The sequence below is a fragment of the Leucoraja erinacea genome, chromosome 14 (assembly GCF_028641065.1).
Source record: "Leucoraja erinacea ecotype New England chromosome 14, Leri_hhj_1, whole genome shotgun sequence".
Lineage (NCBI taxonomy): Eukaryota > Metazoa > Chordata > Chondrichthyes > Rajiformes > Rajidae > Leucoraja > Leucoraja erinaceus.
Genome location: NC_073390.1, coordinates 19,849,793 through 19,867,546, shown reverse-complemented (window position 1 = coordinate 19,867,546; position 17,754 = coordinate 19,849,793). Strand labels below are relative to the sequence as shown.

Below are 17,754 nucleotides of genomic sequence, written 5' to 3'. Positions count from 1 at the left end.
TGTCGGCTGTTTGTTTTTGTATGGACTGGGGTATATAGTTTCTTTTTTCCTTGTGGGATATGAAAATATAATTAGTCATGTCAACTATGTATGCCCTCGTTGCTATTAACAAAGTGTGAACTCAAAAAGTTAGTCATGAAGTTCCCATACACCTTTCTATTCCATCTCAGTGAACGTGGTTATGCTCTGGGGCTAACATTGTTGGTGTATTTATAGATGATCTGCACCACAGTCACAGAACAATGGAGCAGGGTGGGATAATGTTTCTGGGTAGTTAATAGTACCAAGTAAGGCTGATTGTTATCCTGGGTGGTGTGCTGTTGGGATAGAGTTGAGCAATGCTAATCTAGGTACATCTAATGTTTTCCATAATATGCCCAGTAGATAAGTAAGTAAGTTTATTGGCCAAGTATTCACATACAAGGAGTTTTTAAGAAGGAACTGCAGATGCTGGAGAATCGAAGGTTACACAAAAAAGCCGGAGAAACTCAGCGGGTGCAGCAGCATCTATGGAGCGAAGGAAATGGGCAACGTTTCGGGCCGAAACCCTTCTTCAGTCTGAAGAAGGGTTTCGGCCCGAAACGTTGCCTATTTCCTTCCCTCGCATACAAGGAACTTGCCTTGGTGCTCCAGCCCAAGTAACAACATGACATAATGACAGTTACGATTGACTCCGAAAACACTAAACATTAATAATAATAAAACATTAATGATAAAACACCATTGATCAAGTATGTGAACCAACAAATTACCAGATCAAAGGGAGGCTACAGATATTTGGCTGTTCAGTAGAACAACTACTCATGGATAAAAACTGTATTTATGTCTGGCTGTGGCAGCTTTGACAGTCCAGAGTTGCCTTCCAGAGGGAAGTGATTCAAAGAGTTTGTGGCCAGGGTGAGAGGGGTCAGAGATGATCTTGCCCGCTCGCTTCCTGGCTCTTGCAGTGTACAGTTCATCAATGGAGGGAAGGTTGCAGCCAATAATCTTCTCTGCTGATCGGACGCTTCGCTGCAGCCTCCAGGTGTCGTGCTTGGTGGCAGAGCCAAACCAGACCGTGATGGAGAAAGTGAGAACAGACTCTACGATGGCCGTGTAGAATTGGACCATCGTTGCCTGTGGCAGATTGTGCTTCCTCAGCTGCCGCAGGAAGTACATCCTCTGTTGTGCCTTTTTGACTGTGGAGTCGATGGTAGCCCCCTCACTTGGAGATGATGGTTCCCAGGAACTTAAAAGACTCCACAGATGTGACTGTGGTGTTGTTGATGGCGAGTGGGATGAGGGGAGGGGGAGCTCTCCTAAAGTCTACAATCAATTCCACTGTCTTAAGAGCTACGGCACCAGGACGCCAGCTGTGACACTTCCTGTCTGAAGGCAGATTCCTCCCCATCCAATCAGGGTTGTGTCGTCAGCAAATTTGAGAAGCTTGACATAGGTGTCTGTGGAGGTGCAGTCGTTGGTGTAGGGAGAGGGGAGAGTACACTGCCTTGCGGTGCTCCTATGCTGAGTGTTTGCGGGTCCGAGATGTGCTTTCCCAGCCTCACATGCTGCTTCCTGTCTGTCAGGAAGTTGGTGATCCACTGACCAGAGGGGTTCAGGCACAGTCAACTGGGAAAGTTTGGAGTGTAGTAGCTCTGGCACAATGGTGTTGAATGCAGAGCTAAAATCAACAAACAGGATCCTCGCATAGGTTCCCTGGCGGTCTAGGTGCTGCAGGATGAAGTGCAGGCCCAGGTTGACTGCATCATCCACAGATCTATTGGCCTGATATCAAACAGCAGAGGGTCCAGCAGGGAGTTTGTGATATTTTTCAGCTTGGCCAGCACAAGGCCAAGTGTCTTCATGACTACAGAGGTCAGTGCGACATGCCTGTAGTCATTAAGACGAGTAATCCTTAGCTTTTTGGGTACAGAGACAATAGTGTAGACTTTGAAGCAGGCAGGGACAGTACATGTTTGCAGGGACTGGTTATAAATGTCTATGGACCGGTGCCAGCTGTTTGGCACAGAACTTAAGAGTAGAGGGGGAAACATTGTCAGGTCCTGGAGATTTCCGGCTCTTTTGTCCTCTGAAAAGCCTCTCCACTTCCTCTATTTTTATTGTTGACATTGGATAAGTTATGTCGTACAACACAGAGGGTGTGGATGATTGGGTGTGAAGAGGTGATTGGAGGGGGGTGGGTGTAGAAAGGCACAGTCTTTGCAGCCTGAGGTCAGGCTGTGAGTGGGTGTGAAGTGTTGGTTGGGGTGGGAAATGGTCCAGTCTTTTCCTACTAGTCTTGCCTTAAGTAGGTGTGAAGTGGTGAATGGGAAGGAGAGGGTGCAGGGTCCATTCTTTGTAGACTGGGGTCTGGCTGTTGGTTGGGCAGGGGGTACCAGGGTTATGTTTCTGCTTGTCAAATCTGCAGTAAAACTCATTCAGGTTGTTGGTCAGCTGACGATTGTCGAAAGAGCATTGTCTTTCCTCATGCAGCTGGTAATTTCTTGCAAGCCCTTCCAAACTGAAGAAGAGTCACTAGCTGAGAACTTGCTCCTCAACTTCTCAAGAGTACCTTTCCTCTTCTCAGCTTGTACTTGGCCTGCCTGTTGAGGTCTGCATCCCCGCTTCTGTAGGCCTCCTCTTTAGACTGTCGGAGCTTTCTGAGTTCTGCAGTGAACCAGGGCTTGTTGTTGAACCATGTCCGGGTCTTAGTTGGAACGCAACTAGGATTGGAAAGCCTCAAGAGAGCTGGGAAGTCGGTTACTTATCACATGATATAAAACATAATAGTGTTTGAATTGCCCTGATCAGGTAGCCACATGGGTAACTTCCTTCTCCCTCCCTTTCTTTCCATTCACTTTTCCCTAAAGGATGTTGGAAGAAGGGTGAAGTGATCAAAATGGCAAAATAATGGGTCTGTGTATTGATGCTTACTGCCAAGCACTTCAGTGGCATGAATGTACAGTGCCCTCCATAATGTTTGGCGCAAAGACCTACCATTTATTTATTTGCCTCTATTCCTTAATTTGACATTTGTAATAGAAAAAAAATCACACGATGTTACAGTGCACATTGTCAGATTTTATTAAGAGTATTTTTACACATTTTGGTTTCACCATGTAGAAACAAGCTGTGTTTATACATAGTCCTCCCCATTTCAGGGCACCATAATGTTTGGGATACATGGCTTCACAGGCATATGTATTTGCTCAAGTGTGTTTAATTGCCTCCTTAATGCAGGTATAAGAGAGCTCAGCACCTAGTCTTTCCTCCAGTCTTTCCATCACCTTTGGAAACTTTTATTGCTGTTTATCGACATGAGGACCAAAGTTGTGCCAATGAAAGTCAAGCCATTATGAGACTGAGAAACAAGAATAAAACTGTTAGAGACATCAGCCAAACCTCAAGCTTACCAAAGTCAACTGTTCGGAACATCATTAAGAAGAAAGAGACCCCTGGTGAGCTTACTAATCGCAAAGGGACTGGCAGGCCAAGGAAGACCTCCACAGCTGATGACGGAAGAATCTCTCTCTAATAAAGAGAAATCCCCAAACTCCTATCCAACAGACCAGAAGCACTCTTCAGGAGTCGGGTGTGGATTTGTCAATGACCACTGTCCGCAGAGGACTTCATGTAAGATGCAAACCACTGGTTAGCCACAAATGTAGGATGGCCAGGTTACAGTTTGCAAAGAAGTACTTAAAAGAGCAACTACAGTTCTAAAAAAAGATCTTGTGGACAGATGAGATGAAGATTAACTTGTATCAGAGTGATGCAAGAGCAAAGTATAAAGGAGAGAAGGAACTGCCCAAGATCCAAAGCATACCATTAAACATGGTGATGGGAGTGTTATGGCCTGGGCATGTATGGCTGCTGAAGGTACTGGCTCACTTATCTTCATTGATGATACAGCTGCTGATGGTAGTAGCATAATGAATTCTGAAGTGTAAAGACACATCCTATCTGCTTGTTCAAACAAATGCCTCAAAACATTGACAGGCGGTTCATTCTACAGCAAGACAATGATCCCAAACATACTGCTAAAGCAACACAAGAAGTTAATCAAAACAAAAAAAAAGGTAAATTCTTGAGTGGCCAAGTCGATCACCCGATCAGAACCCAATTGAGCATGCCTTTTATATGCTGAAGTGAAAACTGAAGGGGACCAGCCCCTGTAGCGGCAGATTTTTATATCGTGCAAGAGATTACTCCCTCTAGCCGCTAAATGGACTACATGGCTAAGGGGAATGTCTTTGTACGCATGCAAGCTTTCCGTTGGCCTTCAGAGCTTCTTCTCAGATAAATCTTCAAAACACAGTCCTTTGATTAATAGTGTTCAAGAAGGAACTGCAGATGCTGGAAGATCGAAGGTACACAAAAATGCTGGAGAAACTCAGCGGGTGCAGCAGCATCTATGGAGCGAAGGAAATAGGCGACGTTTTCTGAAGAAGGGTTTTGGCCCGAAACGTCGCCTATTTCCTTCGCTCCATAGATGCTGCTGCACCCGCTGAGTTTCTCCAGCAATTTTGTGTACCTTTGATTAATACATTCTTTATTGTTGATGAAAAACAATAAGGTACATCAAGGCTCAAAATTAGCGGTTGCCCGGGTGCCGCCGGGCAACCTAAACGCCATATCATTTTCCCAGCTTGGCACTGCAGATACTGGTTCATACCGAAGATAGACACAAAAAACTGGAGTAACTCAGCGGGTCAGGCAGCATCTCTGGAGAAAAGGAACGTGATATTTTGTGTTGGCGATGGCTGTAATGCGGGGCAAAGATACTAAGTGCGGGGTGACGAAGGGTCGGAGCGACTCCTCCTCCTGCACCCCGCCAGCCCTGATAGCGGCCGCTGCTTGCAAATCCGCTAACGGCGATAACCCCTTTAAAAGCAAACCCTCTCGCACGCCGAGGCCGGGAGGAGGGAGGGAGGGGGAGGCCTTCTTCCACCGTCTGAAGCAGCTGCACTGCTCGGGCCCCGCACCTTGCTGTTGGCTGGCGGAGGAGGGGAGGCGGTGGCAAGGGGATCCCAACCGCCTCCCCCTTTTGCGGCGGCACTTGGCGGTGGACAGGGACGGCCAGGGCAGCGTGGCGATGTTGTCTGAGGAGCGCTGACCTCTTTTTTTTTTCCCTGTGACCCCTCCTCTCCATCCCACACTGATCCCCATTCCCGCCTCTATTCAGTCCTCACTGACATCCCCTGTGCTCCCCTCCCCCCATCCCCCCCCCCCCCCCCCCCCCCCCCCCCCCACAATCTATTCATCCTGCGCTGATCACCTTATCCACCTCGCATTGATTCTCCTGCCACCCCCCCCGTCTATCCTATACTGGTCCCCCAATTCATCCTGTACTACCCCCCCCCCCCCCCCTTCCCATCCATCCTGCACTGCAATCCCCATTCATCCTGCACTGCTCCCCCTTTCCATCCTGTACTGATCCCCCATCCATCCTGTACTGATCACACCCATTCATCCTGCACTGACCCACCCTCATTTGATAAGGTCCCACATAGGAGATTAGTGGGCAAAATTAGGGCACATGGTATTGGGGGTAGAGTGGGGATAGAGAAGTGGTTGGCAGACAGGAAACAAAGAATAGGGATTAACGGGACCCTTTCAGAATGGCAGGCTGTGACTAGTGGGGTACCACAAGGCTCGCAACTATTTACAATATACATCTTTAGCAATGTTACAAAATTTTGAGATTTACAAAATCAAGTCTGCAATTTATCCCATCAGATAAAGCATAAAAAGAAGTTTAATTTGACACCTAATTCACTTTCATATCTCAAGTAATAAAAAAGTTGTGGCCATTTTCATACTCGAAAATTAGCATCTTGTTCCCTATTGATTTTCTATGGACATAACAAAAAAGCTGTGATCATGGACAGTCAAAAGCCCATAACCTTCTTAAAAATTAAGAGAACTGAATGGAATTTTCAGTTATCATAGATTGAACCATTCTGAAACAAATATAAAATAATCTTACTTGGATGACCTGAAATTAAAGCATATAATTAGTTAGTTACCCACTTGTAGCTAATTTCAAACTTCAATTACTAGATCTAAACATCTATCCATTTCTTAATAAATGATTAACTTTTTTAAATAGCCTAAGTGTCCAAATAATATTCACAAATAATTCACAATAAAACATGATTTTTAAATCTCATTTGCATCAATTTATAGGCCAAATGGAAGGAATTTAGTGTTTATTTGCTGTAAATTAAAGTCCATTTTAAATCAGCTTTCTAGTGGGTTCCTGTGAACGCGCTGGTTTAGAACGTTCACATTGCGCTGGATTTGTGCCCTCAAATGCCCAGAAAAATACTGCGGGATATAAAGAGCCCAAAATGAACTACTCGCTATAGTAAACTTTGTATAAAGGGGTCTTAAAAAGCCCCTTTTAATGTCAAAATAAGGTACATACCTTTAATTGTTTGCTTTATAAAACCCTGGGGCTGCGAGAGGTCGCGGGTTGAGAGAGTGATTTAAAAACTATTATAACTATTATTCGAGGCCTATAAAACTAATAATACCTTTTGCGACGGGGTCTTTCAGCGATTTTTCGTTAATGATTTACTAGGCTGAACATCTTCGATTGGAACAGCCTAGTAAAAATCGCGTTTTAAACCCGCCCCCTCTAAACAGCGCCAAAATCACACACGGGCTGGGACAGATTCTCAACGACGATTCAGGTAGGTTTTGCAACATACCTACATCAATGATTTGGATGAAGGGATTCAATGTAACATTAGCAAATTTGCAGATGACACGAAGCTGGGTGGCAGTGTAAACTTTGAGGAGGATGCTATGAGAATGCAAGGTGACTTGGACAGGTTGGGGGAGTGGGCAGATGCTTGGCAGATGAAGTTTAATGCGGATAAATGTGAGGTTATCCAATTTGGTAGCAAAAACAGGAAGGCAGATTACTATCTAAATGGCGTCAAGTTGGGAAAAGGGGAAGTACAACGAGATCTGGGGGTCCTTGTACATCAGTCTATGAAAGTAAGCATGCAGGTACAGCAGGCAGTGAAGAAAGCAAATGGCAAGCTAGCAGTCAGTGTGTAAGGCAGGAGGCAGAGAATGGTAGCACTCTGACCCAAAATGTAGGGGAGAGAGAAGAAAAAGAAAATAAACAGAATAAGAGATGGTGGGTTTCTTAAATGTGCATATTTTAATGCTAGGAGCATTGTAAGAAAGGTGGATGAACTTAGAGCCTGGATTGACACCTGGAAGTATGATGTTGTGGCGATCAGTGAAACATGGTTGCAGGAGGGCTGTGATTGGAAACTAAATATTCCAGGATTTCGTTGCTTCAGGTGTGATAGAATTGGAGGGGCAGGAGGTGGAGGTGTTGCATTGCTTATCAGGGAAGATATTACAGCAGTGCTTTGGCAGGATAGATTAGAGGGCTCGTCTAGGGAGGGTATTTGGGTGGAACTGAGAAATGGGAAAGGGGTAGCAACACTTATAGGGGTGTATTATAGACCGCCAAATGGGGAGCGAGAATTGGAAGAGCAAATATGTAAGGAGATTGCAGATATTAGTAGTAAGCACAAGGTAGTGATTGTGGGAGATTTCAATTTTCCACACATAGACTGGGAAACCCATTCTGTAAATGGGCTGGATGGGTTGGAGTTTGTAAAATGTGTGCAGGATAGTTTTTTGCAGCAATACATAGAAGTATCTACTAGAGAAGGGGCGGTGCTGGACCTCCTGTTAGGAAATGAGACGGGTCAGGTGGCAGAGGTATGCGTTGGGGAACAGTTCGGGACCAGTGATCACAATACCATTAGTTTCAATATAATTATGGAGAGGGTCAGAACTGGACCTAGGGTTGAGATTTTTGATTGGAGAAAGGCTAACTTTGAGGAGATGCAAAAGGATTTAAAAGGAGTAAATTGGGACAGTTTGTTTTATGGGAAAGATGTGGAAGAGAAATGGAGGATATTTAAAGGTGTAATTTTAAGAGTACAGAATCTTTATGTCCCTGTTCGGTTGAAAGGAAATAGTAAAAATTGGAAAGAGCCATGGTTTTCAAGGGAAATTGGACACTTGGTTCGGAAAAAGAGAGAGATCTACAATAATTATAGGCAGCATGGAGTAAATGAGGTGCTTGAGGAGTATAAAGAATGTAAAAAGAATCTTAAGAAAGAAATTAGAAAAGCTAAAAGAAGATATGAGGTTGCTTTGGCAAGTAAGGTGAAAGTAAATCCAAAGGGTTTCTACAGCTATATTAATAGCAAAAGGATAATGAGGGATAAAGTTGGTCCATTAGAGAGTCGGAGTGGACAGCTATCTGCAGAGCCAAAAGAGATGGGGGAGATATTGAACAATTTCTTTTCTTCGGTATTCACCAAGGAGAAGGATATTGAATTATGTGAGGTAAGGGAAACAAGTAGAGTAGCTATGGATACTATGAGGATCAAAGAAGAGGAAGTACTGACACTTTTGAGAAATATAAAAGTGGATAAGTCTCCAGGTCCGGACAGGATATTCCCTAGGACATTGAGGGAAGTTAGTGTAGAAATAGCAGGGGCTATGACAGAAATATTTTAAATGTCATTAGAAACAGGAATAGTGCCGGAGGATTGGCGTACTGCGCATGTTGTTCCATTGTTTAAAAAGGGGTCTAAGTAAACCTAGCAATTATAGACCTGTTAGTTTGACGTCAGTGGTGGGCAAATTAATGGAAAGGATACTTAGAGATAATATATATAAGCATCTGGATAAACAGGGTCTGATTAGGAACAGTCAACATGAATTTGTGCCTGGAAGGTCATGTTTGACTAATCTTGAATTTTTTGGAGAGGTTACTCGGGAAATTGATGAGGGTAAAGCAGTGGATGTTGTATATATGGACTTCAGTAAGGCCTTTGACAAGGTTCCTCACGGAAGGTTGGTTAAGAAGGTTCAATGGTTGGGTATTAATGGTGAATTAGTAAGATGGATTCAACAGTGGCTGAATGGGAGATGCCAGAGAGTAATGGTGGATGATTGATTGTTAGGTTGGAGGCCAGTGACTAGTGGGGTGCCACAGGAATCTGTGTTGGGTCCACTGTTGTTTGTCATATACATCAATGATCTGGATGATGGTGTGGTACATTGGATTAGTAAATATGCAGATGATACTAAGATAGGTGGGGTTGTGGATAATGAAGTAGATTTTCAAAGTCTACAGAGAGATTTATGCCAGTTGGAAGAGTGGGCTGAAAGATGGCAGATGGAGTTTAATGCTGATAAGTGTGAGGTGCTACATCTTGGCAGGACAAATCAAAATAGGACGTACATGGCAAATGGTAGGGAATTGTAGAATGCAGGTGAACAGAGGGATCTGGGAATAACTGCACAGTTCCCTGAAAGTGGAATCTCATGTAGATAGGGTGGTAAAGAAAGCTTTTGGTGTGCTGGCCTTTATAAATCAGAACATTGAGTATAGAAGTTGGGATGTAATGTTAAAATTGTACAAGGCATTGGTGAGGCCAATTTTGGAGTATGGTGTACAATTTTGGTCGCCTAATTATAGGAAGGATGTCAACAAAATAGAGAGAGTACAGAGGAGATTTACTAGAATGTTGCCTGGGTTTCAGCAACTAAGTTACAGAGAAAGGTTGAACAAGTTAGGGCATTATTCTTTGGAGCGCAGAAGGTTAAGCTTGATAGAGGTCTTTAAAATGATGAGAGGGATAGACAGAGTTGACGTGGATAAGCTTTTCCCACTGAGTAGGGAAGATTCAAACAAGGGGACATGACTTGAAAATTAAGGGACAGAAGTTTAGGGGTAACATGAGGGGGAACTTCTTTACTCAGAGAGTGGTGGCTGTGTGGAATGAGCTTCCAGTGAAGGTGGTGGAGGCAGGTTCGTTTTTATCATTAAAAAATAAATTGGATAGTTATATGGACGGGAAAGGAATGGAGGGTTATGGTCTGAACGCAGGTGTATGGGACTAGGGGAGAATAAGTGTTCGGCATGGACTAGAAGGGTCGAGATGGCCTGTTTCCGGGCTGTAATTGTTATATGGTTATATGTTGGCCTTTATAGCAAGAGGAATCTAATATTGGAGCAAAGAAGTCCTTCTGCAGTTGTACAGAGCCCGAGTGAGACCAGACCTGGATTATTGTGTGCAGTTTTGGTCCCCTAATTTGAGGAAGGACATCCTTGCTATTGAGTGGGTGCAGCGTAGGTTTACAAGGTTAATTCCCAGGATGGCGGGACTGTCATATGCTGAGAGAATGGTGCAGCTGGGCTTGTACACTCTGTAAACATCCATACCTTTTGGCATCTCATCCACATCCCAAACTTTTCCTTAAGCTCTTGCAGGACTGTTATAAACACCCAGGCTGAAGTAAGGGCATTATTCAAATGTTTAGCTTGGGTCAGAACTTGGAAGTTAGTTTAGTTTAATGAAACAGCACGGAAACAGGCCCTTTGGCCCACCGAGTCCATGCTGACCCTCAATCATCTGTTCACACTATTCCTATGTCATCCCACTTTTGCATCCACTCCCTACACACGAGGGGCAATTTACAGCAGGCAATTAAGCTACCAACCTGCACGTCTTTGGGATGTGAGAGGAAACCGGAATACCCTGAGTCACAGCGAGAATGTGCAAATTAATCGTAATATTTCTATGCATTGATTAGAATGAGTGTTTATAATGACCAATATTTTGTGACCATTTCAGTGAAAGCAACCAATTCAATGTTGACAATCCCAATTCTTGTGTTGTAAGAATCCTAAGTAAAAGTAGAGCAGCTGGAGAGAATGAGTTGGTAAGGTAATATATATGGAGGGAAATGGATAGTCAATCATTTGGGTTGAGACCCTTAATCTAGACTGGGAAAACCTAGTGGGAAAGTAGTGAGTACGAAGAGGTGTGGGGGGGGGGGGAAATATCACCTATTTTTCTCCAGAGATAGTGCCTGACCTGCTAAGTTACTGCAGCATTTTGGGTCTATCATTAAGTATAAGCATCTGCAGTTCCTTCCTACACATGTTGGGAGATCGGAGAGCCAGTAAAAAAAAAAATGCCACACCAACCAGTCTGTCAAACATTCCTGAAAAGATGTTTTGGAATGGTTTCTACAGTGTTGATCTGTTGCACCCAGTTAACAGAATGAAGTGATTGTCACAATATATCAATGTATTGCAGAAAAGAGTGGTGCTGAAAATGGTGATGACTTTTCCAGATGGATCTGCGTTACACAAGCAAAACCTTGCACTGTGTCACACAGATGGTGAGCCAACCTTTCCAGCAGAAGGGGGATACATCTTGGACTGACCTGGTAACTCGGCTGACCTGACTCCAATTGAGAATTTGTGGTCAATTGTCAAGGAGCGACTGAAATGAAAGAAATGTACCATGAGGCAGAAGCTCAGACACCATAGTTCAGTTGTAGAATCGATTGAAAGAAAATCCTCTGTCAGAATCTGTTTGGATTCCATGTCAAATTGTGTCAAAGACTTGATAAAGAACCATTGTGGCCACACAATGTAATAAAGACATAATGGTGCACTGATAATAAACAAAAGGTCACGGTGCAACGTATATTGACTTACATCAGGGTATGCATTCCAGAGATATATAATGCAGTAACAGACCTTTCATCCCACTGAGTCTGCGCTGACCAGCGATCACTCCATACATCAGCACCATCCTACACACTATGGGTAATTTCAATTTTACTGAAACCAATTAACCTACAAACTTGTATGCCTTTAGAATGTAGAAGGAAATCAGAGCATCTGGAGAAACCCCATGCTCAGGGGGAATGTACAAACTGTATAGACAGCACCTATATGACATTTTGGTTGGAACCCCTCTTCAGGCAGATCGTCAGATACTGCCTGGCCTGCTAAGTTACTCCAACAGATTGCTTCCATCATTATTGTAACAATTTGTGATCTAACATATTTTCCAAGTTCATTCTATGTAAATGCCTAAGAGGCCTTGGATAAAATCCAGTGTTCACAGATAACAGCCTTAAAAGGCCCTGGTTACCCCATAGCTTTTAAGACTTTATCCTAGAAAAAAACAGGCTCAGCCTACTGGAATATTGTAGAAAGGGACCCAAGGAGTCTGGCTGGATTTCAAATAGATAAGGGAGAATCAGTAAACATGCACATATTATTCAGACCACCTACAAGTTAGTTAAGGAAGTTGCCCCTCCTGGTTCAATGGAATAGATGGGTCGCTTGTGCTGAATGTGGAAAAATAAAATTATTTCCCTTGAATGGGTTTGTAGTTTTCTTCTTGTAAACAATACGCTTGTGGTCTCTCCTAACAAGGTGAGATTGTGCAGTCGCAGGGCTGTGTGATTGTTCAACCATATTTGTGGACGAGTTATTGAACAGCATTATAGCAGTTGAAACGCTGGTACATTACTGCAACCAGGCTCATGCAACAACTAACATGGCAAGCATTTCAGCACACCACTAACTCAAATTCAATATAGCACTAAAAAACAAGAATGATCTTTGGAAACATGTCTTTTATTCTATGAAATAATTACAATAATAGCCTCAACTGAAGCCAAATAATAAGTTTGGAGTGGAGTGTACTAAATAAAAACATTGTACATGTGCAGCATCTATTAAGAACATGGCTTAAATGAACATTACATTTTTACATGAATATTTAAAAATGGGAATGCAGCTCAAAAGTTAGAAGGAAGATACATTTAATTTGATTAATCCAAAAAAAAACTGAACCACAAAGGATGCTGATGCAAAAATGAAACAAGATATTTCAGACAGTACATTTGGCATAGTGTCACTAACATTTAAAAAATGTAGCTTCAAATTAAATGCGAGCTGAAATTTGTTTGGAATGAATTTATAAATTTAGGACAGAACTGAATATACAATATTAGAACTATATCCCTTTAGTAACATTTCATCATTGCAAAATACAGTTTCCAAAGAAGATCAGTACAAAAATCTTGTACTTATACTAGTAATATTTAATTGCAGTGAAGCAAGATAAAAAATGTCTAGTCAGATCAACTGATTGTGATGAAAAATAAATTCATGTTTTCTGACATCAGCCTTGAGAGAGACCGGGGATCCATGGGCCATGATAGTAGAACATTATCCATAGAAAATTATTCTTAAACATCTTTACTGTAAAAGGTACTCCTGTGATTATAAAGCCATACGAGCTCATTAAGTGATCTTTAAGCAAGCCATCTTTATTTAATTTAAGTGTGCAGCAGCTGTGCTATGATGAAGTAACCTTGTGTTCTCAACATTTTTAAGTGCAGCAAGTTTGGAAATAGAAGCATAAGTTGTTATATAGTGAGTGCAAAATAGATTGGAATTACATTAAGGAACCATTTTGTGCACGGACAAGCAATGCTATTCCTTCTGAAATTGCAGCAGCTAACAAGTGTCTGAATGCGTCAAACGTGTCACCCTTTACTAACCCAAGCTACAATAACTAAATCCCATCAGGTGAAATAACTGAAGAGCTACCCCAGTCAAACAATATTAATTTAGAGAGGCCTGTTGACCCATCTCAATATATATTGAAAAGCTAAGATGAACTGACTCACAGACTATACAACCACGAGAACTGCACAAACTTCTTCACTGATTATTTCTGGAGTTGATTAGTTCTGTCTGCTGTTCTAACTTTCAAAAGAGATATCAAGAAAACATTTTTTTTGCAGTTTAGATTGACTTTAGATTGATCAAGTTTCAGCTGTGCTTCGACCTAGAAAGCTGAGGGCAATCAAATTCTCATCTATCCCAGACCCGTTTCCTTTTGGTAATGGAGAAATACAAAAAGATCTTAGAATTTTTATTAGCAATGCAGGGCATAACTTTTCATTTAAAATTGCAAGATTAGAATTTCCCAAGTAACAAGCAACATAAAAATGAATGCATTACTGCTGTTTTTGGAATTGGATGAAGATCTTGAAAGAAACCTGGCATTGACTTCTAAATGTAATACAGAGAAAGCTACAGGACTGTACCTCAACAGATCTCTCTCTGGGCAGCAATGTATTAAAAACATTTCAAAGAGGATGAAACTGAATGGTATACATCCACAGGTTACATTTAAAAACGCTTCTGGAAAGAATGCCCAAATATTTTAGTACAACCTTAATTTTGTGCAACAAGATGTGTTAGCGTACCTGGGGTTAAAAAATTATGGACCACATTAATTCACAATAGCACGCTGTCATATGCAGTCTCAATGTGGGATTGTTACTTTCCCCCCGCTTTCAGAAGAGGATTCAAAAATCATTGATATAGCATAGATCAGGGGTGGGCAACCTTGTTCTGCATAGGGGCCAGGACGCATGTCTGTAAGTGGATGGCAGGCCACATATATCACATGTACAAATGGATCCCGCCCTGGATGGCAGACATCAAATCATGTGTTCACATAGATCCCGCCCCTTAGTTACGGGCGCTCACGAACTTGGAGCATGAACTTTGAGCTGTCCTGAAGGCGGTGGCTCAAATACTCACGCTCACTCGTCCCCGGCCTATTGACAACCCTGATCCCGACAGTGCAGCTCAGACACAGAAGGTGTGCGGCCGTGTCGGCGGCTTTGCACAGGATGTTCGGTGCTCGGCGGGTCCGCCATTGTGGCCGCCAGCGCAGGCCTCCTTGCATCACCGCGCCTGGGTGCCGCGGCCTCGGGCCTAGGAGGTACCGGAGATGACGGAAGTCTGCGGGCCAGATTCGACCTGGTTGCCGACCCCTGGCATAGACTGTCCGTCTTAATCTTCCTCCATGTAGGTCCGATAAACACCATGTAACTAAATCCTGCACCTTATGTGATAGTTGGTGGCCTCTCCCTCAGGTGTAGGGATACGGGACCAGTTATGTTAAAATCATATCCAGTCAACATTGTCATCACAATAGGTCATATTGTAAACTACTTAAATTATAACATTTTTATTAAGAATCTTAGCTTTCAAGATCATTATTGTATGCACCGTCTTGGCACATAATACATGGGTGATTTGACACAATAAACTTTGTTCAAATAGCTCGAATTAAGAATATACTTAAATATACACAAAAGTACCTGCCAGCTCCCTCTTCATAAATGATATCTAAAAATATGACCTTAAAATAAAAGCTGGAGAGGAATTCCAAAGCATTTATAGGGAGTAAAAAAATGTTAGTCTCTTTTCTCTACTTAATCACATGTCAATGTATTGATTTATCGTAAATAGATGCAGAATTTTCTTTCTTTAAAATCAAATCAAAAATAAGTTGAAAATTTCAACAGTTATAATAAACCTGATTGGGGAAAATACTTGCAACTAAAATCATTGGCTGGATTCTTGGGTTGAAAGTATACAGGAAATGGATAAAATTACATGATATAAGCATTTTATTTTTGCAAAGGAAGGGTCAGACATTCAGCTACCTCAGTATGCACGTTGCTTTCTTTCAGAGAAAGTCACTATCAGTTCTGTGTAACTGGTTCCACCCAGCTACTTGGTAGTTGAGTGATCAATGTCGCACTCAAGATTGCTGCAATAATGATAAAACAGGCAGCAGTGATTCAGGGGAAACAGACCTCTAATCTGTGCAAGGTCACCAAAAATCAATGGTTGGCGGCTTTGTATTACTTCTGGCAGCTGCTTTCTATTCCAGCAGCCACGTGAGCAGGAAGCCGTGAAAGGTTTTAAAACTGAGAAAATATGCATATGTTGTGAAGTAGCGATACATTAACTGTGGAAAAGCATATGGAAAAATGTCCCCAACTTTTAATTATGACACTCATTGTTTTTATAGGATGTGCAGATTGGCCATTTTAAATTAAAAAAACCCCAAACAAAATCATCAAACTACTGCAAATGGATCCTTGGTTCCTCGCTCTCCGGTGCTGATCTTACGGGTTTCTGGTTGCATCTGAACTACCGTTTCTTCATTAACCTCGTCCTCAGCTTCACTACTGTCTCCTTCCTCCTCCTCTTCATAATCGGAGGACTCCACAGCCTCTGGGTGAGACTGTGATTCTGTCATTGTACCAAAGGATTGGGCACTGGTGGAGGCAAGCGATGATCTCAGGAGAGGAGTGTTCTCAGAGGCATCGTCGTTTTCTTCATGGCTGCTGTCTACTTCATCAGTTTCCGAATCAGATTCTCCCTGAGAAGCCACCACTTTTTGTTTGCAGACAGGGCAGGTTTTCTTTGTTCTTGTCAGCCATGGATCCACACACTTACAGTGATACGCTGTGAGGGTAAATGAGAGGGAACAAACAAAATAAATTGTACAAACTAATGACAATTGTACACAACGTTATTTAGATTTTCTACAAAATTCACCACAATTCAGGAAAAGGAAGAAAACATGACAGCTGATGGAGCCGCTGCCTCACAGCGCCAGAGACCTGGGTTCGATTTTGACCCTGGGTGTTTTCTGTGTGGACTTTGCACGTTCTCCCTGTGACCGCATGGGTTTCCTCCGGGTGCTCCGGTTTCCTCCCACATCCAGAAGGCGTGCAGGTTTGTGGAATAATTGGCTTTGGTAAAAATTGTAAATTGTCTCTAGTGTGTAGGATAGTGCTAGTGTACTAGGATCACTGGTCGGAGGGAACTCTGTCGGCTAAAAGGCCTGTTTCTATGCTGTAACTTTCAATCAATCAAGTGCAGGTAGACAAAAAAAGCTTGCGTAACTCAGCAGGTCAGGCAGCATCTCTGGAGAGATGGAATAGGTGACGTTTCGGCTCAAGACCCATCTTCAGACTAAGAGTTAGGGGTAAGGGAAACAAGAGATACAGACAGTGATATAGAGAGATATAGAACAAATGAATGAAAGATATGCAAAAAAGTAATGTTGATCAAGGAGATAGTCCATTTAAACCAGCATCAACAGTTCCTTCCTACACAAGTGCAGGAATTTATCAGGCATTTTTGCTGGGAAAATATTGGAATACATCAATGGAGAAGTGACAGCAATACAATCAAGCAGATCCATGCATTTCTATAAAGTGGCCTGTCTCAATTACTACTGTCCAGTAGCTCTAAAATCAACCATAATGAAAATAGACACAAAAAGCTGGAATAAATATGAAGTGATTTCAAAGACTGGTAATGGCCCACAGTTAGTCTTCTGGACGATCAAAAGCACCAAAATAGGTCCATGCATGGATTGCCCTCTCTTGCACTATATTCAGCACTGGATCAACTTTTACAACAAGAACAATTCTGTCAGGATGTTCTTCATTGAATACAGCCTTCAACAGCAAAATACCGAATAAGCTCATCTCTAAACCTCTGGACCGTGGCCTTGGGACCTCCATCTGCAACTGGCTTTTAAACTTCCTAACCAGCAGATCTTAGTCGGCTAGAATTGGTCATGACGTTTCTTCCATCTAGACCCTCAGAGCTGTGACCCTTGCTCTACTCCTCGACACCATTGTGTGGTCAAGTCTAGCTCCAACTCCATCTTTAAATTTGCTGATGATACCCTTGTTATTGGTTAAATCAACAACAATGATGAGACATTGTACAGGAAAGCAATCGAGAACCGCAGCTTTACCACTGTGCTGCCCTAAGTGGCTTGTGTGGAACATATATAATGACACAGATCCATTGGGCTAAATCGCCCATTTCTATGCAATAAAGTTATAATAATGGGCATCTTAAATTATGAATGCCTAGAATTTGCAGCTTTTAAAAAAAATCACAAAAGAAAGGCATTTCACGTTTTGAACTGCCGGTGCCCATTTTCAGTGGAAGAAGTGCCCGTCGGGATATTGGAGCAGGGACCTCCGGTCACAAATTACTTTAATGCCAAT

At 42.5% G+C, this 17,754-nt stretch overlaps 1 protein-coding gene across 3 annotated transcripts in view; it reads right to left on the bottom strand.

The window, feature by feature from the left end:
• Positions 1–12,456: 12,456 nt before the first annotated feature.
• Positions 12,457–17,754, bottom strand: part of rnf13 (ring finger protein 13) — a 209,329-nt gene continuing 204,031 nt past the window's right edge. For all 3 annotated transcript variants that reach the window (XM_055645717.1, XM_055645718.1, XM_055645719.1), the window contains exon 10: positions 12,457–16,186. In XM_055645717.1, coding sequence (XP_055501692.1) covers positions 15,795–16,186 — 392 coding nt within the window. In that variant the 3' untranslated portion in view covers positions 12,457–15,794. The remainder of the gene's footprint in view (positions 16,187–17,754) is intronic.